The 27823-nt window shown below is 42.7% G+C and overlaps 1 protein-coding gene across 2 annotated transcripts in view; it reads right to left on the bottom strand.

Moving 5' to 3' along the window:
- The window catches only part of FMN1 (formin 1), a 180254-nt gene that overhangs the window by 139515 nt on the left and 12916 nt on the right, over positions 1–27823 (bottom strand). Inside the window, exons 3-4 of one of the 2 annotated variants that reach the window (XM_053285240.1) lie at positions 15829–15861; positions 499–560 (exon numbers count right to left, since the gene is read on the bottom strand). In XM_053285240.1, the coding sequence (XP_053141215.1) occupies positions 499–560; positions 15829–15861 (95 nt within the window). The remainder of the gene's footprint in view (positions 1–498; positions 561–15828; positions 15862–27823) is intronic. The other variant, XM_053285241.1, reaches the window with a different exon arrangement.

Below are 27823 nucleotides of genomic sequence, written 5' to 3' on the forward strand. Positions count from 1 at the left end.
TTATTTACTTCCCTATTGCGAGCACATGAACAAACAAGCAAACAAATAAATAAAATGTGCTAAATAAACAAATAAAAAATTATATTACGTATATTTAATTTCTTAAACTTTTCTATAAGTGTAATCTATGCAAAATGACCTTGCCCAGTCAAGAATGGGCTTGTAAATTATAATAAAAGAATTCATTCAATATAAACATACATTCTTCCAGATCATTATACTCTTAGACCGTCTCATTCATTTCAATGGAAGAAGCAGATCCACATGAATAGAAAAATAAGCACATGGATTTGCATCCTCCATTGGCAGCCCTTGTAGGTAGCAGAGCTTCATGTGCACGACAGAGCTGCTGTGCTTATGGCACTAAATGAGAACAATGAACTAGATTTATATAGCTAGATTCTGAATGTAATAAACTTCACACAGCATTATACCAATGTATACAACATTTTAGAAGAAATATAATTTTCAGAAATTTGAGTAATCAGAAATAGTTACCTTTAATTTTTCAACTTCATCTTTGTGCTCTCTCTTTAAATGTAAAATAGCCGCATGGTATTCTGTAAAAATGAAATTACTTGTCAATGGCACAGAAGTTGCTGAAGTTCCAGTACAAGCACTGATATAATACCACCTACTTGACATCACATGGCCATGCAAAGGATAAGTTAAGGCGGCAGTGGTGGCAGTACTGTCAAGTTGGTACAAAGATGAAACACAGACAAAAGATATGGCACTATGATACTGTCAGCATTCGCAAGTCTAAAGCACTGGAACAGGACAATCATTGTTTCCATTTATTAATTAAATCTATTAATTTATCCAATACATTCATGAGCTTACTCATTTATCATGTGTGGGGTGTGTGACTGAATGGTGGTATTCATATAGGAGAATCATGGAGGTTTACGAGACGCAATGAGTGCTACATATGCACATGTTGTTCAAGGTGACTGGATTGGATTGGTGAAGGTAAAGAAAGGGCTTTTATTTATTCATTCATTGGTTCGATTTCTGCACCACCCTTCCAAAAAAGAATGGCCAGGGTGGTTTAGATTAAAACAAAATGATACAATGATACAAATCAATTAACAATCAAAACCAAAAACTATAGAACACCATAAAACAACACTTACAGCATTCAAAACAATTTTAAAACCCCGGAAAACCAGGTTACAACAAGTTAAAAACATGTACAAGGCCAGGCCAAACAGATAGGTTTTGAGGGCTGTCCTGAAGGCTAATAATGAATTCAAATTACAGATTTCTGCAGGGAATGCATTCCACAGCCCCGGAGCAGCTACAGAGTAGGCCCGCTTCTGAGTCGCCACCAGATGTACTGGTGGTAACTGGAGACGGACCTCCTCAGATGACCATAACATGTGGTGGGGATCATGCAAAAGAAGGTGCTCTCTAAGGTAAACTGGACCTAAGCATCTCAGGGCTTTAAAGGTAATAACCAGCACTTTGTATTTTGCCTGGAAACATATTGGTAGCCAGTACAACTGTTTCAAAACAGGCATAATATGATTGGTTGCTCCAGAGACCAATCTGGCTGCCGCATTTTGAACTAACAGAAGTTTCTGAACTACATACAAAGGCAGCCCCATACAGACGCATTGCAATACTCAAGCCTGGAGGTTACCAGCTGACGCACCACTGTTTTGAGGTCATCCTCTTCGAGGATCGACTCAGTTGTTGAATCAGCAGAAGCTGATAGAAAGTACTGGCCATGGCTTCTACCGGAGATACCAGGGTGAGGCCTGGGTCCAGGAGTACTCCCAAGCAGGGGCTCCTTTCTCTCCTACAGGTACAAATTTGGAAACTGTGAATAATGAAAACTCCCCTACAGGAATATAGGGGCTAGGTTCTCACACACCAAAAAGGCTAAAAGTGGAAGGGAGCATAAATAAGAGAAATAAAGTACTCTGCTCTCCAGGTCTCCAGCTCTCCCCACAAACCCCAATTCCTCCAATTTTCAAAAAACATTGTGGGGATTTTTTAATTACTAGTGGGCCCGGGCACAGATCATCTGTGCCTCTAGCTGGCCTGCCGCGGCCTGACCCACTGCCGCCGCGGCCTGGCCTGCCGCCGCCTGACCCGCCGCCGCCTCCGCGGCCGGGACCGCCTGGCTCTCCGGCCATGGCCTACTCCGCTGCTGTTCTCCTGGGTGCGCCAGCCAATCAGGCGCCCCGCAGCCCAGCCAATCAACTGGGCTGCCGGGATGCATTTTTCCTGGGCACACCCAAGAGAATTATATATAGAGATTATTTCAAAGAAGAGCCACAACATGGCTCTGCACTCTAAAATTGTGGCTGGAAATGACACCGGAAGTCATTTCTGGGTCATTTTTGGCCAAACAAAACTGCAAATAGGTGAATTTTAGCCTCTTTTTATATCATGGATGAAGAAACTAGGGATGTGTGAATCAATTCGGGTACAAATCAATTTGCACCCAAATCTAGCTGATTCGGGTGATTTGGAGACCGAACAAATCACCCCTGTCGTCCATTGGCTTGATTCGAGTCCAAATCTAATCGTGCCAGGTTAGAAGCAAATCTATTCAAGATTCCGATTCTACTAGATACCCAGCTTTCATTTAAAAAAACCCAAAAACTAAGCTCTAACCCTTGTAGAAGTGGAATTATGGAGCAAAATGTGTGGTCACTATTTTTCAAGTGTTTGGATTCTTTGGTGTCTAACAATTTTTCCTCAATGCATCCGTATGAGGATTCATTACACACCTTCATTTCTTCTATTTATTTTGACTGTCTTAGGACAGTGCCAACTGTCAACTTTCATGTGCCAACTACACCCCCCACACACACACACACGTGAAAGGCAGTGGGGTACTACTCAGTTTATGTTCTAGGATTTTTTTTTTAAAGTCTTTAGACTCTTTTCTCTAATAACCTTTCCTCATAATGAATCCCTATGTGGATTCATTACACACCAAAGAGTCTAAACACCTCAAAAATTCCTAAAATATAAACTGAGTACCCAGTGGCTTGTGGGGTAGTTGGCACATGGGATGCCACTAATCACCCCGCCCCCCGCAAAGCAGTGGGGTAAAAATGAACAGAAGAAATGAAGTTGTGTAATGAAGACACTAAAGAATTGACACACTTTAAAAATTCCTAAAAAATAAACTGAGTACCCCTGAGGGGACAGGCATAGTTCTCGGTTGGTACTGTCCAATGACAGTCAAAATGAACAGAAGAAATGAAGGGATCTCAGGGATTGATTATGAGGGAAAGTTATTAGACACCAAAGAATCCAAACACTTGAAAAATAGTGACTACACATTTTGCTCCAAAGCTCTACTTCTACAAGTGCTAGAGCTTAGCTTTCTTAGAAAATGAAAACTGGGAGTCCATGTTAGGGTTAGAATAGGGCGATTTTGAATCCCCATTATTGCCTATGGTGGAAATATACAAAATCAGTAAAAACTAAAAAAAAAAAATCATTACAAATCAACCAAGTGTCTCACTGCCTTGGAATTTGGGTGGTAGGTGGCAGCCATGGGGACCTACCCACCAACCAAACCTAGTGCCCCTAGGCCTTTATAAGTTGTCCAAATCAAATCCAAATCTGAAGTGAATCAAATCAAATCCAAATCAAACCTGGGGTGATTTGGGGGGACAGATTCAGACACAAAACAAATCAGGGGTGATTCAATTTGGGCACAAATTGAATCAAAAAAATAATATTAGTGCACACCCCTAAAAGAAACTGAGTCTCTAAGACCCGTCCGCAGATATGCGAAACCACAGTTGTTGAAACCATGGGATAATGAGGGCCACCTATACACTGAATCGGTCTTAACTGGTTGTGACTACCAAGGATAATAACCTTGGAGTAATAATGGAAAGGCCAGGGACAACATCACTGCAGTAGTGAAAAAGACATTCTTTGTTTGGAATTATTAAATGGATTAAATATAAGCAGCAGGCATCATAATGCCATTATATTTAATTAATAGTATAGTCACATTTAGAAAACTGTGTGCAGCTCTGGTCACCCCAGGCAGAGGTGCACCTAGGTAATTTTGGAGACTGGACTTAAAGGCCTTTGGAGGCCCCCCTCTGCTGCAAATTAAGTATCATAATGCTTGGCCTGGTAACCACACCACCCAAGGGCAGATTAAAGAGTATTTTTGGGCCCTCGGGGGCTGTGTGGGCCCTAGACTTCAGCCCAGAAGTCCAGGGGTATGACCCCCTCTGACTCCAGGTATTACAGGACTGGAGAAGGACAACCATTGGAGCATTTTCCTATAAGGCGAGAGGTTATGGCTGCATGTAAACAACAACAACAAAAAGACACCAAAAAAATCAACACAACAAAAAAAGCACAAGATAAACTTGAAAAACATGTTTCCCCTACATTTGGAGCCAGAAACTGCAGCTACAATGTTATGCCTTCCTCCTCTGCTACTCTGCAACTTGCATCACACGAAGTAGGCCACATTCTATTTTTTAAAAGGTGTGTTCATCCCAGCCCACATTTGCACACATTGTCACAAAGGATGTCAGTTAACATCTCATTGATCGATGAATGCCCTTTTCCTACATGTGGCCTCCACCCATGCGTCAGTTATTGGGAGAGGCATATTGGTTTTTCTTTTTTAGAACAAGTTCAACAGCTCCTAGCTGAATATAGAAGATAAGTAAATCAGATATTATTCTCCATTGCAAAAATAGGTTTTAATATACTAGATATTTAAATAAAACAGACTGAAGAAGACCTGGTTAAGGTGGAAATGAATTTGGCAGAATATTTTGAATGGCTGGACTCCTTTATTCTTAACCATGTTTGTTTTGTGTATTTAGTGTGCATTTTTTAAAACTTTATTATTTTTATTACACATGTTGATGCTTAGAATTTTATATTCTAAGGGGAGACATGATAGGGGTCTATAAAATCATGCATGGTGTGAGAAAGTGGATAGAGAGAAATTTTTCTCCCTCTCACATAACACTAGAACCAGAGGTATTCCATGAAACTGATTGCCAGGAAATTTAGGACCAACAAACGGAAGTACTTTTTCACACAATGCATAATCAACTTCTAGAATTCTCTGACAGCCAACAACCTGTATGGCTTTAATCAGGGTTTGGATAACTTCATGGAGGAAAGGTCTGTCAATGGCTACTAGTTGGAAGGCTATAGGCCAACTTCAGCCTCAGAGGCAGGATGAGTAGGGGGAGCAGGGGAGTAACAGCATGAGAGAGGGTGTGCCCTCAACAGTTGCCTGTAGGCTTCAAGTGGCATCGGGTGGGTCACTGTGTGAAACAGTATGCTGGACTAGATGGGCCTTGGGCCTAGTGTTCCTTCTAAGGCGTGTGCACATGCTCATGCTCACATGTTTTTTTGATGTCTGCTCAGTAATTTTGGATCCCGCTCAGCCTGAATCAGGAAGGCCCCACTCTAACATAAGAACATAAGAATAACCCTGCTGGATCAGGCCCAAGGCCCATCTAGTCCAGCATCCTGTTTCGCATAGTGGCTCACTAGATGCCACTGGAAGCCACAGGCTGGAGTTGAGGGCATGCCCTCTCTCCTGCTCTTACTCCCCTGCAACTGGCACTCAGAGGCATCCTGGCTTTGAGGCTGGAAATGGCCTCTACCCCTCCAACTAGTAGCCAATGATAGACCTCTCCTCCATGAAGTCATCCAAACCCCTCTTAAAGCCATCCAGGTTGTTGGCTGTCACCACATCTTGTGGCAGAGAATTCCACAAGTTGATTATGCGTTGTGTAAAAAAGTACTTCCTTTGTTGGTCCTAGATTTCCTGGCAATCAATTTCATGGGATAACCCCTGGTTCTAGTGTTATGTGAGAGGAAGAAGAATTTCTCTCTATCCACTTTCTCCACACCATGCATGATTTTATAGACCTCTATAATGTCTCCCCGCAGTCACCTTTTTTCTAAACTAAAAAGCCCCAGATGTTGTAGCCTTGTCTCATAAGAAAGGTGCTCTAGGCCCCTGATCATCTTGGTTGCCCTCTTCTGCACCTTTTCCAGTTCTACAATGTCCTTTTTTAGATGCAGTGACCAGAATTCTGCACAGTACTCCAGGTGTGGCCGCACCATAGGTTTGTATAAAGGCATTATCATATTAGCCGTTTTATTTTCAGTCCCCTTCCTCATTATCCCTAGCATGGAATTTGCCTTTTTCACAGCTGCCGCACATTGAGTTGACACTTTCAAAGAGCTGTCCACCACAACCCCAAGATCCCTCTCCTTGTCAGTCACCAACAGCTCAGATCCTATCAGCGTATACTTGAAGTTGGGTTTTTTTGTCCCAATGTGCATCACTTTACATTTGCCAACATTGAACCACAATGTTGCCACTTTGTTGCCCACTCACCCAGTTTGGAGAGATCCTTTTAGAGCTCCTCACAATCAGTTTTGGATTTCACTACCCAAAAGAGTTTGGTATCATCTGCAGATGTGGCCACCTCGCTGCTTACTCCTGCTTCTAGATCATTTATGAATTAATTAAAAAGCACCGGTCCTAGTACAGATCCCTGGGGGACCCCACTTCTTACTTCCCTCCATTGTGAAAACTCTCCATTTATCCCTACCCTCTGTTTTCTGTCTTTCAACCAGTTAGCAATCCACACATGTACTTGTCCCCTTATCCCATGACTGCTAAGTTTCCTCAGGTGTCTTTAATGAGGGACTTTGTCAAAAGCTTTTTGGAAGTCCAGGTATATTATGTCAACTGGATCACCTTGATCCACACACTTGTTGACACTCTCAAAGAATTCCAAAAGGTTGGTGAGGCAAGATTTACCTTTGCAGAAGCCATGCTGGTTCACTCCCAGCCCGGCCTGTTCTTCTATGTGCTTTACAATGTTATCCTTGAGGATGCTTTCCATCAATTTGCCTGGAACGGACATTAAGCTAACTGCCCTGTAATTTCCCGGATCAGCCCTGGATCCCATTTTGAAAATTGGTTTTACATTTGCTACTTTCCAGTCCTCTGGTACAGAGCCCGATAGCAGGGATAAGTTATATATTTTAGCAAGGAGGTCAACAATTTCACATTTGAGTTCTTTGAGGACTCTTGGATGGATGCCATCTGGCCCTGGTGATTTGTTAGTTTTCAGTTTTTCCAGACAGTTTAGAACATCATCTCTTCTATCTGACTCAGTTCTTTAGCCTCCATCTTGGTTCAGGAACAGGTATATGCTCAGTAACCTCTGCAATGAAGATGAATGCAAAGAACTCATTTAGCTTCTCTGCGACCTCCATATCCTCCTTAATAATCCCTTTCACTCCCTCATTGTCTAATGGTCCAACCACCTCCCTGGCAGTTTTCCTGAATCTGATGTATTTAAATAAGTTTTTGTTATTCCCCTTGATACTTCTGGCTAAATGCTCCTCAAACTCTCTTTTTGCCTCCCTTATTGTCACCTTGCATTTCTTTTGCCAGAGTTTGTGTTCCTTTCTTTTCTCTTCATTTGGACAGGCCTTCCAATTTTGGAAGGAAGTCTTCTTCCCTTTTATGGTTTCCTTGACAGTACCCGCTAGCTATGCTGGCTAACTTAGAGGTACCTTTCCTCCTTTTGGGTATACAATCTAACTGGGCTTCTAGTATTGTGGTTTTGAGTTAACTCCATGCATTCTGGAGCGAAGTGACTGTCTTGATTTTCCCTTTCAACTTTCTTTTCACCATACTCCTCATTTTGTAGAAGTTTCCTCTTCTGAAATTCAAAATCTCTGTGTTAGACTTCCTTGGTGATTTCCCCCCCACTTGTATGCTGAATTTGATCGCACTATGGTCACTGTTCCCTAAAGGGTCGATTACACTGACATCACGCACCAGGTCCTGGGTCCCACTCAGAATTAAGTCCAAGGTCGCCTTCTTTCTGGTTGGTTCAAAGACCAACTGTTCTAGCGTATCTGTTCTAGCGTCATTCAGCGTATCTAGAAATCTGTCCTCTTTGTCATTACCTGACTGTGAATTTACCCAGTCTATGTGTGGGTAATTGAAGTCACCCATTATTACAGCCCTGCCTCTCCTTGACGCCTCCCTGATTTCCTCCTGCAACTCCCAGTCACTGTCAGCATTTTGATCTGGAGGGCGATAGCACGTCCCCAGTACCACGTTCCCTTTCAGGCCTTGTGTTGTCACCCACTGTGTGCATGTGTGCACACAGTGTCTTGATACTGCCACCCAGAACAAAACTCATTCCGCACAGAGATGAAAAACATTAGAGAGAACACTGCTTGGGCCTGATCCATCAGGGCTGTTTTTATATTATGATATAGACGATATCTGGTATGATAGTTTATCAGCAAAGTCCTTATATTGATAATTAGCTACATATGTTGATTGCTAGCACCTTAAGAATAATTTTTGTCCCAACTTTTTCTGCTTAGCTGTTTTTGCATGGAATCAGTTGTTACCACTGATTAAGTTAAATATGGTTCATAGTTAAATATGAGTGTCTGTCATAATGATAATAGCATGGATGAATAAGGACCAAACTGCATGTGACTTTAAGCTTGTTTTTAGAAGATGAACTTAACCTGGATGTGTACAGGAAGTGGTTGCCTGAAGCAAATCAGTGCTTCAGGCAGTGGCTGCTGATATGGGTGGATCAGGAGCGTGGTAAATAAGCCTCCGATGAGGCTTGTTCTCATTCCTCTGGCACCATCTTGGCTGCCTTGCTCTCCCTTGTCACACCGAGCTATATTAACTCTTTGCACTCAGGCAGGTCATTAGTAGTCTTCCAACCCAGAAAATGACCAGCATAGAGGGTTAACACCATGGCCAGGCACAGCAAGGGTGAGTGAGGCAGTCAGGAGTGAGAACAAATCTTACCTCATTTACTGCCCTCCAGATCTGTCCATACCAGCCGTCACTGGCTTCATGATGTTCAAGGCAAAAATGGTGCTGCAGAAGGAAAGTGTCTACCTCCCCACTGCACTCCACACTCCTGGTGTGGATCAGGGACCCATACAGTTTATTTTAAAAGATAAAAAGACCTGTTACAAGTTAAGTCCATCTTCTAAAGATGGGTTTAGCTTCATGTGTATTTTGGCCTTGAGTTAATTGAAAAAGAATCCTAGTCCTTCTGCTCTTGAATGATTCAGATTATGTCACTCTCTAAATAAATATTACTAATGAAATAGTGTATTTATAGTTTGATACTCCCAGAGAGCTGACACAGGTTCCCTGCACTTGCCTTCAGTTAGGGAAAAGGGAGTAAACAGCAATGATTAATCATATTCTCTCAGTAGCTTTAGTTGCAGGTTCCCTTCCTACTCTACCCCTGGTAATTACTTACATTTATTTCATCCCTTAACAAGTATTTATCCCATTGCAGAGAGTTACACACTCAGTATGTGAAAATATTGTCATAGTGTGTCCTCAAGTTTTATGAAATAAAAATTCAGTGTTTGTGTAAAAGTCACAATTAAAAGCAGCGGCTATCAAGTCAATGAATAATTGATGTTTCCATTAACTCTTGAGGAAAATATTAACATCCTCTGTAATTAAAAATTTAACATAACAGTATTCCATAAGAAATATGCAAATATCTGTTGTTGATTCTGCAGTAGCAGAATCCTGGCTGACACGTCACTAACAATATATGAGCCCATGCAAATTAGGGATGTACATGGAACCGGGTGGGCGAGGCTCAAAGGCGGGTGGGCTGCTTTAAGGGCGGGGGAGGGTGCACTTATTCCTCCATCCTCTCTTTTCCCCCGCCGGTGCTCAGTTTTTCAAAAGTCCATGGGACAGCAGAGTACCTCCCTGCTGCCCCATTTGCCCCCATTTACTGGAACTGAGCGGAAGTATCTGGCGCACCGGCATGGGCAGGTGCATGTGCATGTCATGTGCTGGTGTGCACGTCATGTGCGGGCACACACATGGCAGGGGTGGGCATGTAGCAGGTGCGATGTACCTGCACCTGTCCTGGCACACACAGGAACACTAGATATTTCTGCTCAGTTCAGATAAACGGGGCAAACAGAGCGGCAGGTATGCTACCGTCCTATGGACTTTCGAAAAAATGAATGCCAGTGGGGGAAGAGCGGCAAGAAGGGTAAGTGCACCCTCCCACACCCTTAAAGGGGCACCCCCCATCTTCAAACCAGCCGAACACTGTAAAGGGCCTCTGAACTAGTTCCATACACATCCCTATTGCAAATTAACTTGGATGTGAGTCCCACTAGATTCTAAATTGGGTTTATTCCCAAGTAAGGAATCAGATTGCAATCTGAGTCTGGGTCAGTTGCACAAAACTGCAAGGATCTTTTCATTCTATTCAACCAGCTGTTTTCAGTATGTATGTATTTTTAAAACTTTTATACCGCCCTTCTAGGCCCCTCGCCCCTGCGAAAGTGGAAAGCGGTTGTAAGTCCAACCTTAACCAGATGGTGGTCCGTCAATGACAACGGGGAAATTGTAGGAGTGCCCACCCACGGAACACCACCCCGATCAGAATAAAAGACCAAATCAAGCATGTGACCTGCAATATGCGTCGATCCAGAGACCGCTTGGGATAGGCTCATAGTCGTCATGGCTGCTATGAACTCCTGAGCTGCCCCGGACAAATTGGTCCCAAAATGAACATTGAAGTCCCCCAGCACCAAAAGTCTGGGAGACTCCAACGCAAGTTCCGCGACCAAGTCCATGAGCTCAGTAAGGGATTCCGTTGGGCAGCGGGGCGATCGGTACACCAACAGAAGTCCCAATCTATCCCTGGTCCCCAAACTCAAGTACACACATTCGATATGGTCCGATACCCTAACAGGGACCCTGGTAAGGGAGATGTTATAGACCACAGCCACTCCACCTCCCCGCGCACGTCCCCTCACCTGCTCCTCTACAGAATATCCTGGTGGGAGAAGCTGGGACCAGACTGGACCACTAGCCTCCCGCAACCAAGTCTCAGTAATACACATCAGGTCAGCCCCTTCTTCCATGATCAAATCATGGATGAGTTCTGATTTATTCTGGACCAACCTGGCATTGCAGAGAAGCAAGGTAAGGTTATGTGGGATGTTGGCAGTGCTCCCCAAGGTCAAAGAGCTGGCAGGACAGCCGGAAAGGGGGACAGCTACTAGATTTCTGACCACCCTTCCCCTAGAACAGCCTGCTGACCCGCCTACGTTTCTTCTTCTATTCCCCAACACCACCGGAATAGCTGCCCCACCTTCAACGAAGACACTCCCTGGATCCCCATCTCCAGACAAACCCACACACATTACAACTTCAACCCAACCTCAGCAGAACTTAAAACTGATTGAACAGAAGCCCCACTATTGAATGCCTCCCTCTATAAAAATGGTTGGACAAAGTGTCCAGCCCTCGTTTCTCCCCCGAATTGGCTCCCCCAAAGGGGCAACCCCCTTTGGTGTTGCCCCTTTGGTGGCGACCCCTTTGGTGGCGGGCCTGCCGCCACCGGCAGTCTTCCTATATAGGCTGAGCAATAAGCTCAGCAGGTGAAACCAGGAAAAACTGCCCAGGCACCCTTACAGCCCCAGTCCTGCAAAGCCTCTCCGCAAGCAGTCCTGGGGGGAGGCAGATGGCAACCAGGGAGGGCAGAAGAGAAGAGGCAGGCACCCCAGTCTCACACCCTAGGGGAGATGGTATCCTCTTCTCCAGCAGGCTTCCAGCAGTTTACTGGTATTCCAATCTGCTATTCCATACCAAAGCTGAGAAGAATCCTCATTATTTTAAGTTTAAAAATAAAGAAATAAAGAAAGAAAAGCCACACAGTCATTGGCTTCATAATTCTCAAGACCCAACCTAGGTGCAGTAGAAAAAATTGCTGGGAACAGTATGAGTGGGAAGAAGGTCCCATAAGGGACCTTCCCCGCTCCTCCTCCCCAATAGTCCGCTGAGACACCTGAAAATCCACTTCTCAGCATTTTTTAGAGTGTGAGCCCATACTCTGGTTTCTCATCATATCATATAAATCTTCCGCCTTTTTAAAATTAAATTGTGAGCTCTTTTGGGCTAGGGAAGCAGCCTATTTTATTTATTTATTTTCTATGTAAACTGCTTTGAGCACTTTCGTTGAAAAGCAATATACAAATATCCGTTGTAGCAGCAGCAGAAAATCCATTTACAATTCCATTTACTCAAGATCATTCTAGCTCCTTAATATCAAATAAAATAAAATAAAATAAATTCCATTTACTTAAGATCAACTTAGGAGGCAACCTAGTATAATTACCAGGAATTGATTCGTCTGGTACAGATACCAGAACATTAGTACTGTACTGGGTAAATTGGCACTAGGAAGGAAACTTCAGATCACTACAATCAAGGCAATTTTTGAAAATACATACTTCTCTTGTCAGATGCTTTCTATATTTTCCAAATAGGCTGCATTCCACTTCTGAAGTGTTTCCTTTGCATTATGTTTATATTTTTAGAATTCAAGGCAAAAGCACATGAAAGCAGAGAATATGGAAAGGCTACAATCAAGTTGAACTTTGTGTTGAAGCTTCAGTTAAAAACAATGGGGCATTTTCATATGCACTTGTTCATGGTGTCAGGACATTTTCATATGGACTTGTTCATGGTGTCAGGATCTAAAGTGAACAGCAAATGTGGATATGGAACCCACAGATTTTGGTTCAAATACAGAACTGATTTATCTGAGTACATAACATTAGCAAGAAAAATAGGAAGAAATGAGGAACAAAACGTAATGCTTATCCCACAAGGGATATAAAGGAATGCAAAAACAAATTTATGGGAAACAAATACAAAGTCACTTCTGACTGAAAGACCACAAATAACTTATTAGATGTCAAAAGTCTCTGACACTTTACAGAAGCACATGGGTTAAAGCATGATTACAGCGAGTCACTGGAAATAATTATGCTAATATATTTGCAGACATTTTTTCCTCAATATGTTCATTCCTAATTTAACATTTAAGAAGCAACTCTTTCAGGAGGTTGCAGGAGACATTTGAAAGATTCCTAAACACAACAAAAAGAACAAGGCAACACAATGGTATGAAGCCTGTTTACCTATTATATTGCTGTGGTATCATAGCACAGGAAGTGACATCAGCTTCAGAGTTCCCACATACCTGCTACAAAGGATGAAGATAGACGCAATATGAAAAGAAGATTCTCAGCATTTTCTTCAATCATGCAGAGTGTCTTGTTTCACAATGAAACTAGCAGACAAGTATGCCAGTGAATTGTACACTGGTTCCAGCCATCAGTCTTGGCCCCTCCCTGCCTCTTCACTGTTTTCTTTTGCTCACTGCCACTGCAGCCAGTTGCATGAGACTGAAGAAGGTTGAGCTGCTTCTGTGTCAAGTACCTGGCGAAAGCATGGTTTTTTTTAATAGGAAGAGGCAGCATGAGAGACGGATTGTGTTGGAAAGGGAGGGACAACTGATGACTTGTACCAACATCTGATTTGATGGTATGCTCATCTGTTAATTATAGTGAAAAGTCAAAACAGAGTCTTTTTATTTTACATCTGTCTTCACCCCCAGAAGAACTAACAGGGAATAGAAAGTAATTAGGAGAAGAGGCTGTACAAGGATGTCAGTCTGGTCTCTCTTTCTCTTTTCTCCTGTGAGTCTATGGATCTGTTTCACAAGTGCTTAGAGCTAAGCAATTGCCATGGATCTGTTCCTCAGGCTCCTGGAGCAAAACAGCAGTCAAAACAGGAGTGATCACAGATTCTCTTGTGGGCCAAAGGTATTAGACACCATGCAAATAGCACCATGGACTCTCCAAAACTCAGGATACAAATTCTAGGAGGCAGAAATTTCCCAGAACTTTATCACTGTGGGTGAGGGCCTAGTTCTAGGTCATCAGTTTGCCAACAATAACTTCAGCTGTTTTCTTTTTTCTCCAGCTGACGGACATTAAAAAAATTGTAGGCCATTTGGGGGCTGTCACTGGGATCTGCCCCTTCACCGCTGGGCTCTATTGGTTACTAGATATTTTCTCCAGTTTTCAAGGGTTGGAAGTCTCAGGAAATCATCAGGCCTCACCTCAAAAATCTCAGGTGTATCTGGCAATTTGGATGCATCAGACCTTGCAACATTACCAAGCTCAATCAGGACATATTTTTCAGATTCCAGTTAAACAGGAACAAATTCCAGGGGTAGGGGTGTGCACAGATGATCCAATACGAACTGGTCCACTGCAAACTGAGACACTTTGAGCATTTTGGTCACGAGCCAGACCAGCCTTTGGGTCTAACCCCTATCCCCTTTATAAAGCAGCTCAAACTGTCAAACTGGTTCGAGCTGGTTCGGTCGAACCGACCAGCCCAGTTTGCGAACCTGCAGTCCGGTCTGAATTTGGCCCAAATTTTGACTGAATTGCGAAAACTGGACTGTGTACTCCTCTATTCAGGGGTCACAACAACTTCAGAAGCAAATCTGAAACAGGTCTTAATTCATATTGCAAAGTTTACAGACAGAAAATAAATCAACCAATGACACAACAAGACTGATTGCACCTCAAAGCATATCAAAAATAATCACTGCATGCACAAAAGCATTACAGACTCTCATAATGACAAACAAAATGGAAATGGATCTTTGACTAAATTAACTATTTTAGTAAAAAAATTCCCACTGGTATTTATGAAAGCGACAAGATGAGTACATACCAGAGAAGAAACAGGCAGGCAACACAATATTTTTGTTGTTGTACCAACTATTGCTGGCAAACAGTTAGGCACAAAAATGGCAAAAACAGTAAAAATATCACAGAATATTTCCTGAATGTGAGAACCATATATGTAAACTGCACAACAGTATAGAGCATATTACCCATGAGTAATTCGTACTATTTTTATATATCTTTTTTGAAAAAAACCAGTCCTCTAGCATTTTTTAAAATTAAAGAATGTAGTATGCTATTAGAACTCTTTCTTTTAAATAAGATTAATCTATCAGTGATGTAGGCTGTGTGCCAAGGAACAGCATATACAGCTATCTTGAGAAAATTTGCTTAAAATTTTCCACACACCCTTCTTGCTTTCTCACTCTGTACATATTCCTTACCATATTCTCTAAAAAAAATAATATTTTCTACTCTTCACCCTTCTATGAATCTTTCTTATATTGTTCTCATTGAGGAGTTTCCCTCTTGTTCAACTATGTAATATTTCTGTATTGAGAAGGATGGGCCTTCTCTGTTGCTGCCCTGAGATTCTGCAATGTGGTCCCTGCTGAAATAAGAGCTTCCCCCTCTCTGACAACTTTTTTCAAGTGCCTAAAGACTCATTTTTCTCCCAAGCTTTTTAACTCGACTATGGTTTTAAATTGGTTTATGGGTTTCATTTTTAATTTGTTTTATGTTGTTGTAAACCACCCAGAGACAGAAGTTTGGGGCAGTATACAAATTTGAGAAATAAATAAATACAAGTAATATTTTAATACATTTTAGAACTTTAATCATATCATTATTCTATTTTGTAAAAATATCTATATTGTTCCATATTTTCGACTGCTTTATGCGGGCAGAGCAAGAGTTCTGACATCGCACAGAACCAGGTTTCTTAGCTGTGTTGCAAACGTGCCTCATAGCCCAACACATGGGAATGGGGAAGCAATTTTCACTTCTCTCCCCTCCCCTCAAACAACCCTGCCCTTGAGGGCTGCACAAAGAATGTGGGCCACTGTATTAGTATTTATATTCAAATAAATTATTTGAAATTAAAGTTTAAAATTAAATTAACTTAAATTTAAATTAAGTTTATTAGATTTTGAATGTCCTTGTACAATTCACAGAAATGGATCTTACACAAGGTAGACACTGTCTTAATGGAACAGGGAAAACACTAACTTGACAAAGACAGCTTCTACCCACCTGGCTGTGCCTCTTTAAAAGATCTCAAGTCAGCTAGAAATAAAAGCATACATTAAAATGTAGTTCAGCCCCCTTAGAAACGAATACATTTTTACATGCATTCAACAGGAGTGAGGGTAAATCTCATATCATATAGTACTGTACATTGTTGTTCAGTAATGAAAAATACACAAGGGTTTGCAGGTAAAATGATAAGGATGACTGTTCATTAATCTCCTAACTGTATCAAGTTAAATAGCATTGGAAAAGACATTTGATAGCACAGTTGGAAATCCCTTAATTTATTTTCTCTTACATCCAAAATATTTCTTAAAATGGAAATGCACTAAATAATCATAGAGGCACGAGATTGAAAGCCATTCCTATGAATCACAAAAGATTACCAATAGTGTGGCAAAGAATAACTTCTGGCACGTCTATGGCCACCCCCACTGCCTGCACAAGCCAAATACAGTCCAACAGCTATGTGTGGTTACTCACAAGCAGGCAGCTTGATGAACCTTGTTTTTGCAACCTGCCTGGCGACTGCAAAACAGATGACTGTGAAGTAGCCTGTGGTTTATGTCTCACCGTAAAGCCATAAAAGGAATGTGTGCCATAAATTAAGCCTGTACATGTGAACAATTCAAATGAACACACATATATTGTGGCCTACCAGCTGAGGAACCTTGTTAAGCTGGCAGGCCACAATACTTGGCTGGTGGACTCTCTTCAACTCAATGGGTTGTGCAGGCTTAGCTTATAGTATCTCTGGTTAAAGGCACATATTCCTTCCATAATTGTACAATAAGGCATAAATCTATTTCTCCATGTCAACATCATCGGGAGGAGGCATAACCTCTCTAAATGCCTACCTGGAGGCAGTAACGGGCTGGATGAGAGATAACAATCTGAGGCTGAATCTAGATAAGAGAGAGGTACTTATTATGCTGGGTCAGAACTCAGGAGACGATTTTGATCTGCTGGTTCTGGATGGGGTCACGCTCCCCCGGAAGGAACAGATATGCATTCTGCGGGTGCTTCTGGATCCGAACCTCTCCTTGGTATCTCAAATTGAGGTGGTGGCCAGAGGTGCTTTTTATCAGCTTTAGCTGATACGCCAGCTGTATCCGTTTCTTGAAATGAATGGCCTCAAACTGGTCAGTTCACACTCAAATGTGAAATTGCTGGTCTCCTAGCAAAAATATGTAACTTGTCCCTACACAGTGGCGTATCGGGGGGAAACGGTGCCCAGGGCAAGCTCTGGCCCTGAAATGGCGCCCCCCGGCCCCCACATACCTGTGAGGGCACGGCAGCACCCCCCAGGCAGCAGATTGCCAGTGGTGGCGGTGATTTGGTGGTGGCAGATCGCCCGCCGAGTGCAGCGTGCGTGCGGCGAGTGCGGCAGGCATGCGGCGGCGATTCGGCAGTGGCGGGTCGCCCGCCGAGTGCGGCGTGCGTGCGGTGGAGATTCGGCGGTGGCAGGTCGCCCGCCGAGTGCGGCGGTGGCTGGCAGCGAGCTGTAGCATGGCCCGAGCAGCGGCGGCGGATCGCCCGCTGAGGAGTGCTGGCAGAACAACGCCGAGACTGCCTTCCGGCCCGGCGTCGCTCTGCCTGCACTCCTCAGCGGGTGATCCGCCGCTGCTCAGGCCGCGCTACAGCCCATTGCCACCAGCCACTGCCGCACTCGGCGGGTGACCCGCCGCCGCCACCAAATCGCCGCCGCACGCCCGCCACCACACTTGGCGGGCGATCCAGGGGGGGTGGGGGAAGCCACTTTTTGGCGCCCCCCCACGTGACCCGCCGGGGTGGCACCCAGGGCACGTGCCCCCCCTATCGTTACGCCCCTGTCCCTACAATCAGGTTCTGTGCCAGTAAAAAGTAACTAATATAACTCCCATTTTCAAAAAGGGATCCAGGAGGGATCCAGGAAATTACAGGCTGGTTAGATTTACTTCTGTGCTAGGTAAACTGATGGAAAGCATACTTAAGGACAAAATTGTTAAACATATAGAAGAACAGGCCTTGCTGAAGGAGAACCAGCATGGCTTCTGCAAGAGCAAGTCTTGCCTCACTAAGCTTTTAGAGTTAGGAACATAGAAACATAGGAAGCTGCCATAGACCAAGTCAGACCATTGGTCCATCTAGCTCAGTATTATTTAGACAGACTGGCAGCAGCTTCTCCAAGGTTGCAGAAAGGAATCTCTCTTAGCCCTGTCTTGGAGATGCCAGGGGATAAACTTGGAATGCTCTTCCCAGAGCGGCTCCATACCCTAAGGGGAATATTTAGTTAGTTAGTTAGTTAGTTAGTTATTGCTTAAATTTTTTCTTATATACCACTAGGGATGTGCAAACAGGTTCGACGTTGAACCAGTTTGGTTCAACTGTTCAGGGTCGAACCAAACCATCTCCTGTTCGGTCAGACCCAGTCATTCCCTCTCTGCCTAGTTCATCTCACAGGACTATTGTGAATCAAAAATGCAATATGCTCTCTATGCTGCTTAGGAATTCTTGCAGGAAGGTTGGAAGGAATACAAATACCTCTCCTAAAGTTTCTAACAGCCATGTTTCTAACAGCATGTTATAAACCCCTATTTCTAACAGCATTTATGTGTGTGTATTTGTTGCGGGGGCGGGAGATGAACTCTGCTTAGTTCTCTCTCTACTGATCCTAACCCACAGAGACACAAGTAACCTCAAAGATTACAGAGAATCCTTGCACTCTCTTCTTCTGTATAAAGAAACCTTATAGGATAACATTCTAGAGGAGCCAAAGGAAGGGTGGTGAAAGAGTCAGTGAACAGATGGAAATGTGGGCTAGGAAAAGGGGTTTTCTGTGATAATGAGGAACTCTTTTCACTAGTCCCATTTCCATCTGCACCCTAGCTATCCTTCTCTTGATTCCCTTGAATCTCAAACTCTTTCCCCTCCAAGCTTCCTGTATCTCCCCTTCATCTTAATTCTCATATGAATGACATTCAAGTAGTGCTTCATTTGTAAAATGCAGTGCTGTTGGCTCAAATTGGTCTTCAAGTCACCCTATAACCTAGGCAATATTCCTCTTTATCACAGAAGTTGGGCTGGCTGCAGTTATTCAATGGATGTGCTCCACACCATTTCAAGTTTTCCAGATAGCTTCTAATGTTTGTTTCCGGGTCCTATTCAGGGTGCTGGTTTTGACCTTTAAAGTTTGGGCCCAGGATATCTGAGGGACGAGGTAATCTGAGGGAGCTCTGCTGCAGGTGCTGACAATGAGAGAGGCTCGGCTGTCGTGCACGCAGTACAGGGCCTTCTCTGTTGCTGCCCCCAGACTCTGGAATGCTCTCCCGGTGGCTATTCGCTCCTCAGTCTCCATCACAGCTTTTAGAAAGCTTGTTAAATCCTGGCTTTTTACCCAGGCTTTTATATTATTGTCTCTGCTGATGCTCTTTGTACTTTGTATTTTTTATTTTTATACTTCTGTTTTAAATTTTTAAATCATTTTTTGTCTTATATATTTTTGTCTTATATTTTTAGCTTAAGATTTTAACTGTGTCATTTTTATAATCTTGTTTTTAAATTTTGCTGTAAACCGCCTTGGGATTGTTTTAATGAAAGGTGGTATTTAAATTTAACAATCAATCAATCAGTCAATAAAGTGTTCATGGCCCGAGCCCTAGCACTGAAAGTAAGTTATAAACCTTGTGCTCCTTATAAGTCCTAGTTGAAATTACATACCATTCAAACCACTGGCAATGGCTGCAGAAACTGCAGACTGACATGTCACCTTTATTTACTGACTTGCTCAACAATTTGAAAGTACACAAGAATGAAAAGCACACAGGATATAGGAACAAGGGAGTTCTACTGCATTTTCAGGTCAGTAGAAGTGTCATTGAGCATTACAAATGTTCAACACTGTGTCTGGAAGCTTTGCAGACGGAGCAGCCCAAATCACTCACCCACTTACTCCGCCCCTCACATGCACCCCCCTCCAAACACACACACACACACACACACACACACACACACACACACACACACACACTGAAGATACAGTTCTTCTTCCCCAGCTTTACTATCTACAGGAATCTCTGGGTATCCACATTTTGTAAGGACTGAACAAGTGGCAGGGCAAATTGGTCAGACGTTTATAGAAAATCATTCCTTCCTGAACTGGATGTGGCAAGGGGATTATTTGCACTGGGGCATTGAGGAGACAGGCTTGGTTAGTTCAGCCTCAATTAATTTTTGTGAGAGGTGGCAAGGAAGATTATAAAGGTCCTGGCCCCACATAGGGCTATTCTCTTCTTAAGCAAGTTCTGGGTGCAACTGGTGCTGTGCATATTCAGTATGACTCCTAAGAAGAGCAAGTTGCTGCCCCCCCCCCCCGACACTAACAGGCAATAAGGGGTCTGACTCTCAGTTGCATGAGTTATTCTTGGATGTGTCCATGGGATTGGAGCACCTGGAGCAATGCTGCAATTTGACTCCCATCATGGCTGAGTGGGCCACCAAATGGTGGATCCTGCAAGGGGATAGTCCCACTAGGAGGTGCAACTGCTAGTGGGCTTGGTGGGTAACTGTCCATGTCTGAAAGGCTTATCACCCTGTTAGGGGAAATTAGTGGACACTTCACCTCATTAGGCTGTCTTCTTTCTCCTTCTTTATTCAATTTATATGCTGAACATATATTGAGAGAAGCTGGATTGGAAGAAGATGAGCGTTGTTTAAAAGTTGGAGGAAGCAGTGGCGTAGCGAGAGCAGAGGGACCCGTGTTCACTTCTCTTCACGGTGGCCCATTGGAGTGATGGAAATAATGAAGAAAATAGGGAGGGAAGAGCTTGGGGGCCCTCAGGAGCAGGGGGGCCTGGGTTCTTTGAACTCATTTGCTCAATTATAGCTACACCCCTGGGAGAAAGAAACATCAATAACCTATGGTACGCTGATGACACCACTCTGATAGCTGAGAATGTGGATGATCTGCAAGCTCTAGTAATGAAAGTCAAGGAGCACAGTGAAAAAAATGGGACTAAGACTAAATGTGAAGAAAACTAAACTAATGGCAATGGGTACAGCAACCAGCCTCGGAACTGATAATGAAGACATTGAAGTGGTGGATAGCTTCTGCCTTTTAGGATCAACCATCAACAGTAAAGGATCCAGCAGTCAAGAAATATGCTGCAGACTATCACTTGGTAAGGTTGCAATGAAGGCCTTGGAAAGGATATTTAGATGCTGTGACGTGTCTATAGCTACAAAGGTTAGAATCGTTCGGACAATGGTTATTCCCATGACACTGTATGGATGCAAAAGCTGGACTTTGAAGTAGTAAGACAGAAAAAGTATTGATGCTTTTGAACTTTGATGATGGAGAAGACTTTTGAGGATACCATTGAAAGCCAGGAAAACAAACAAATGGATCATAGAACAAATCAGCCCAGAATTTTCACTAGAGGCACAAATGACCAGGCTCAGACTATCATACTTTGGACACATTATGTGAAAACCCAGCTCCCTTGAGAAGTCCATAATGCTGGGAAAAGTTGACAGAAAGAGAAGAAGACGACAGCAGCAAGGTGGACGGACTCAATTATGACAGCAATGAATGCACCACTGGAGAGAATCTATCTATGTGGTCGCTAAGAGTTGACACCAACTTGCTGACACTTAATCAATCAATCAATCAATCACCTTATTAGAAGATAGGGTTGGGAGCAGTGTGGATCCTCAACCTCGCATGGGGCCTTCATTGCCAAGTAACCAGACAGATGCAACCGCCTGGGACTCTGAAATTGGATGATGCTTGGATAGCAAGTCATAAAGGAAAACAGGGTTCACATGGTGATTTCAAAATCTCAGGCCACACCAGGACTGACTTACAGGGGAGCTGGTGTACAGGATTTTGCTCCATTGGGACTGGATTTTGTTTCAAACAATCAAACAATACTCTTTGGGTGCCTGCTTAAGAATTTGAAATCTATGGACTTTAGTTTAGATCAAATTGTGAAAGATATTGGACAAAGAGATTAGGGCTAGTAGGGTGTTGGGTTTGCACTCAGCCCTCCCCACCCAACCTCTCCTCTCCCCTCAAGATTGTCCATAAAAAAGACACCCAAATAGTACTGATTGATTGATCACCTTACTCACCCAATAGGTGCCTCAGTTAATGACTTCAGTGATCTGGAACTGTGCTTGGTCATGTTAGAGGTTGTTGATTTTTACCCACAATAGGTAAAACAGCAGAGCACTGAGCACACACTCCAGTTACAGAGTAGGTAGTAGAGGATGGTTTGGATATTGCAGCTATTTAGAGAAAACACATGGAGATCCTTGTATGACTAAACACTAAACATTTACTGTATTGGTTAAATACACTTAGATAGGAAAGACCTATATCTAATCTAAAGGACTACATACATAATGGATAGGTAAGGAGAGAGAGAGAGAGATGTTTCCATCTGCTCTCTAGGAAGAAAGGAAGGACTGTGACTCAGCACAGGAAGTGCTGCAGAGTCAGTTCAGGGGTCATAGAGTAGGGACAGATAGGGAGACACTCACTCACTGTCTCTACTCCCAATGCCCCTAGTGGTCATTAGGATTGTTGGTTAAAAAGGACGATGCACTGGAAGTTCATATCCAACAGGTCAAGTACACCTCCTTTCAACACTTCAGTGACCCTGGTCTCCTGATATGGCCACCAGGCCCTGATGGCAAAACGTGACGTCTGCCTGCTGTTTACTGCCGGTTCATCCAGAAGATTTTGATTTGTTTGACTTTTGTTTTCTTCGGCAGTACTATTCTGATAAAGTCCCTTCCCATGGGTTGCTCTGTTTTATGCTCACCTTTTGAGTGCTTCAGTACTTTCCTGCAGTGGTATTTTACCTCATGTCGGTTTCTCAGTGGTTTTACATTTTTTGGATGATTTCCTGTTTTTCAGCCCCATAGACTCAATCAAATGAACGTGGGTGATACAGAGCTTTGCCGAATTAATGTAAGCTTGGGGTCCCTCTGGCACCTGAAAAATCTAAGGCCCCTGCTACCATTTTGCAATTCCTGGGTACTGAATTGGATTCCAAATAGGGACTGTCTCGCCTGCCTGAGAAGTTGCAGATACTGCGTGGCAAGATCTTGGAGCTTCAGACCCACAATAAGGCCACTGTCAGGAAGTTGCAGTTGTTGTCTGGGCACCTTAATTTCACTTGCTAAGTGGTCTTGCCCAGTAGGGTTTTTTGTTATTGCATTTATAGACTGACCATGAAAGCCCATCTGCTTAATCACAAGATTTGCTTATCTTGTGGGTTTCATGAGGACCTAAACAAGTGGCTGACTTTTTTTTGAGGGGGTTTAATGGGGTTTTGTTGTTGAGATATGCTGTTTGCTGGGAGGATGGCTTTCAAGTTCAGTCTGAATCTATTATGTGACTCTAAGACAAGTGACTTGTCAGAGGTCTTGAAGACTAAAATATTAAGCTTTGGGTTTGGAGATACTGACCTATAAGAAAGGATTTTTCTTCAAATATAAGTTCATTTGCCTGTGAGGTCTTAAGGAATAAAATAACGAGCCAAACTTCTATAAAGGAAGGTTATCAAGGACATTAGTTGAAGACTTGGACATCTAAATTTATATTAATTGTTTCACTTGAAAAAGATAGTATTTCTTGAAACAGAAGTATATGAGGTAACCACTGTGGATCTTTATGAACATTCATTTGTGTATGGTTTTATCATGGTTTTGTGACATTCTATAGTTCTGTATGGTGTATTTATATACTGTATGTATGACTGCTTCATAACAATATTATCCCTATGATTGTATGATATATTAAATAGTGGTCTTTTGGTTGGATCTTCTGTAATTAGTTAAGAATTGATTCCACACCACTCCAAGCTCCAAGAGGATGTGCCAAATGTTTTAGCTATTGTTTGGGGGGGGAAATGATCTGGTGCACAAATCCACCTTGGAGCTTATCTCAATGGTGGTGTGGGTTTTGAACAGAATTTTGGACTTGTTTCCAAAGGCCATCGACCACTTAGCCGAAATGCTTCCTCGGTTGTGTTTGCCTGGGGGCACTAGGGATATCGGTGCAGCAAGAAAGTCAATAACAAGCACACCAAAATTCTGGCATGGATGAATAGAGTGATGATCCACCAGCAGGATTTCTGTTTTCCCTGCCCTGAGCTGTTCAAGGTAAGATGGGATCCATTTGTCCCAAGAAAGTGACTGTGCATACGTAGCCTGCCTCTGTTATCCTCTATGCGTACCTCTGTGGCAGGTCAGGCACATGAAGTGGGCTACCACAGGCTAAGTAGTATAAACACGGCCTTTATTCCTGCCTTCCAGCTACTTTTACCACACTTGATGCCTCTGTTATTGTTATCAGTTTGGTTAATAAACATGGGCCAGACGTTTGCCTGTGTCCCTTTATCCAAATATTGCTGTGTCACCTCGTCACTGATCCCAATATAGTAGGTATAAGTTTTGGAATTTTTCTGCACATCTAGTTATTTTGACTTTTCATTTTGAACAATACAGGAAACAAATGTCAAAATGACATCTGTCTCCACCCATATGGGAATGGAGTGGGTAGGGAAAGGCTGGACATACCACATTAGTGTAGAAAGAGTGAATGGGGAAAATGACTCACTCTCAGAACACAAAGCTTTGTGTTTATCCAGTAAAATGTATAGACACAAGAGAAAAGGCAGTACTAATGCATTACCAAGCTATGGATATTATGAAAACCTCTGCAGTACATGGTTTCAAAAACTAGATGCACTGAGGATGACACACAGGCCTTGGTTTCTAAACACACATCTAGACACAAAGGTTCTGGTTTCATAATGAATATGTATCTTTCTTACAGACACCAGGGATGGATAGATGCATATTGCTATTATGACCTGGTTCTGGAACTTCCTATGGCCACCATCAGAAGCAAGAATGCTGGTCTGACCCAACATGACAAAATGTATGCATGCAAATCTGTAATTACTACAAAATTTATTTTCCCCTCTCAGGAGTTACAATTGTTTCTGAGTCAAGCTAAACATTAAATGCAGTCCCCCAAGTTGTTTTGCTTTGTTTTTTTACCTTGAATGAGCAGCAGCCATAAGAGGCTGTAATCAAGGTTAGAGAAAGGGCAGGTGGGGACCGCCATACATTTTCCCTCTCGACACTGCTGTCTTCATTTATGTTTCCTACCACAGTCAGGTGAAAAGAATGGAATAGCAGCTTGGAAGCAGCAAGAGGAGAAAGGATTAGGAAGTCCTTCTCCATCACCTTGCTCTCACAGTTGCTTTTCATTTAAAGAAATCAACAGATTATTATATATGTTCCCCATATAAAATTTAAGTTTGGTCCTTCTTTTCCTTTCTCCGTCCCTTTTACCTTCTCCATTATTTCTCCAATGCAATTTTCAGATTTAACCTCTAGATGTCACTAGCATATACTCAGTCTACTGCAGATATCATTCATGCCCCAGTCAAATTTTATTTTGCAAATTAAATAGCAGCAAAGGTGAACAGAACATGGTAGATTGTCCCACTGTTTTAAAACACTAGCATTCATTCTCTAACTTGTGCAAACATGACTGAAATGTTATTAAAGACAGCGAATAATTACTAAGTTGTATAAATACTTTCCACGCACAGAAAGAAATAAAATTCAAACATATATAGGTACATTAGATAAAAACTCCATGTGGATTAATTAAATCTATTGTATTATTTAAATATAGGGCTCAGATATGTTTTATTAAGTAGGTTCTTTTGATAGCATTTGAAATTGATGACCATTTGTAAAATAAACTGCAAGAATAATTTCAGTTAGCTGATCTGTTTCCCCTCCATATTCCAGGATGGAAAAATCAGCAGTGCAGTGAAAGGCTGTTAAAAATGTCATTCCCTTGCTGTATCAGAGGATCACTGGGCATGCACAGAGTGGCTCAGTCATACTAGCCTTGTTCATGCATACTCAGAGTAAATTGTGGAAGAAACTTCACCTTCCCCCATCCACCATGAATTTTTGATGGAGCTGTTTAACTTTCTTTTCTAGCAAAACTCCACATCTTAGGACAGATGGAACAAAGAAGCAGTAAAAACAATACCCCCTCACTACATTACAGGGTCACTGGCATAGAAAGTGGGGGTTTAGCACAACCCTCTATGGCAGTGATCTTCACTATTTTTCAAGGAAAACAGGAAACTGCCTTCTACCATTGGTCCATCTACTACTGGTCCATCTAGCTCAGTATTGTCTACCCAGACTGGCAGCAGCTTCTCCAAGGTTACAGGCAGGAATCTCTCTCAGCCTTATCTGGAGATGCCAGGGAGGGAACTTGGAACCTTCTGCATTCAAGACTGTAGATGCTCTTCCCAGAGTGGCAAAAAACATTTTGGCAAAACACCTTCAATGTGAGAACCATTTGCCACCACACAGAACTACAGGTGAAACTCGGAAAATTAGAATATCGTGCAAAAGTCCATTAATTTCAGTAATGCAAATTAAAAGGTGAAACTGATATATGAGACAGACGCATTACATGCAAAGCGAGATAAGTCAAGCCTTAATTTGTTATAATTGTGATGATCATGGCGTACAGCTCATGAAAAACCCAAATCCACAATCTCAGAAAATTAGAATATTACATGGAACCAAGAAGACAAGGATTGAAGAATAGAACAATATCGGACCTCTGAAAAGTATACAGTGTACCGTGCTTGATTGGCCAGCAAACTCGCCTGACCTGACCCCATAGAGAATCTATGGGGCATTGCCAAGAGAAGGATGAGAGACATGAGACCAAACAATGCAGAATTGCTGAAGGCCGCTAATGAAGCATCCTGGTCTTCCATAATACCTCATCAGTGCCACAGGCTGATAGCATCCATGCCACGCCACATTGAGGCAGTAATTGCTGCAAAAGGGGCCCAAACCAAGTACTGAATACATACGCATGCTTATACTTTTCAGGAGGTCCGATATTGTTCTATTCTTCAATCCTTGTCTTCTTGGTTCCATGTAATATTCTAATTTTCTGGGATTGTGGATTTTGGGTTTTCATGAGCTGTACGCCATGATCATCACAATTATAACACATTAAGGCTTGACTTATCTCGCTTTGCATGTAATGTGTCTGTCTCATATACCAGTTTCACCTTTTAATTTGCATTACTGAAATTAATGGACTTTTGCACAATATTCTAATTTTCTGAGTTTCACCTGTATACTACATTTTTTCTTAGTGTTGGGAGGACCAGATGAGATACTTTTTCTGTCTTAAACCAACACAGTTACACAAACAGTAACACAACCAAATAGCAACAACCAGAACATTAAAACATCTGTATATTACCAAAGATTTAAACTAGTTAAAACTGTACAGGCAGAAGGTTAGATGGAATTTAGCATTATCTCCGGCCAGTACTGGGAAAACCATTTAAGAGAGATGGAGCCCTCTCTTAAAAGCTCCAAGTCCTGGGATGGGCTATACTTCCCAGTACTCTGTGTACACCTTCCAAGATGGTAAAGGGGCTCGAGACAAGAGGGCTCCATTTCCCTCCATTGCCCACTGGAACTGGGCAAGGTACAGAGGGAATGGTGGTCTCTGCACAGTGAGAATAGTGTACAATGGGAATGGTGGTCTCGGCACAGTGCACAGTGCAGAGGGACTGTGCAGAATATTCAGCTTTGGCAGAAGTTTCTCACAAGCCCAATGAACAAGTAGTCAGGGAGCTGCACTTAGTATAGGGTTGTTGAGGGGCTGCGACTGGTTCCCAGACCTTATAGTGAAAAATACTGCTCAGTGGTCAAAGGCTTTTAAGGCAGGGTGGGAGAGATAGAAACACTTTCAAAAAGGAATTCCATAATTGACATGACGCCACCACGTAGGCCCTTGACCAGCTATCCAGCTGTGGTACTAACCAGCTATGGTACAGAATGAGGCAGAAATCAAAGAAGGGTAATCATCTCTATTCTTAAATTACAGGGACATACAGGGGGAGACACTTCCTCAGCTATCCGGTTCCCAGGCCTT

Source organism: Hemicordylus capensis, chromosome 1 (genome assembly GCF_027244095.1).
Source record: "Hemicordylus capensis ecotype Gifberg chromosome 1, rHemCap1.1.pri, whole genome shotgun sequence".
Classification (NCBI taxonomy): Eukaryota; Metazoa; Chordata; class Lepidosauria; order Squamata; family Cordylidae; genus Hemicordylus; species Hemicordylus capensis.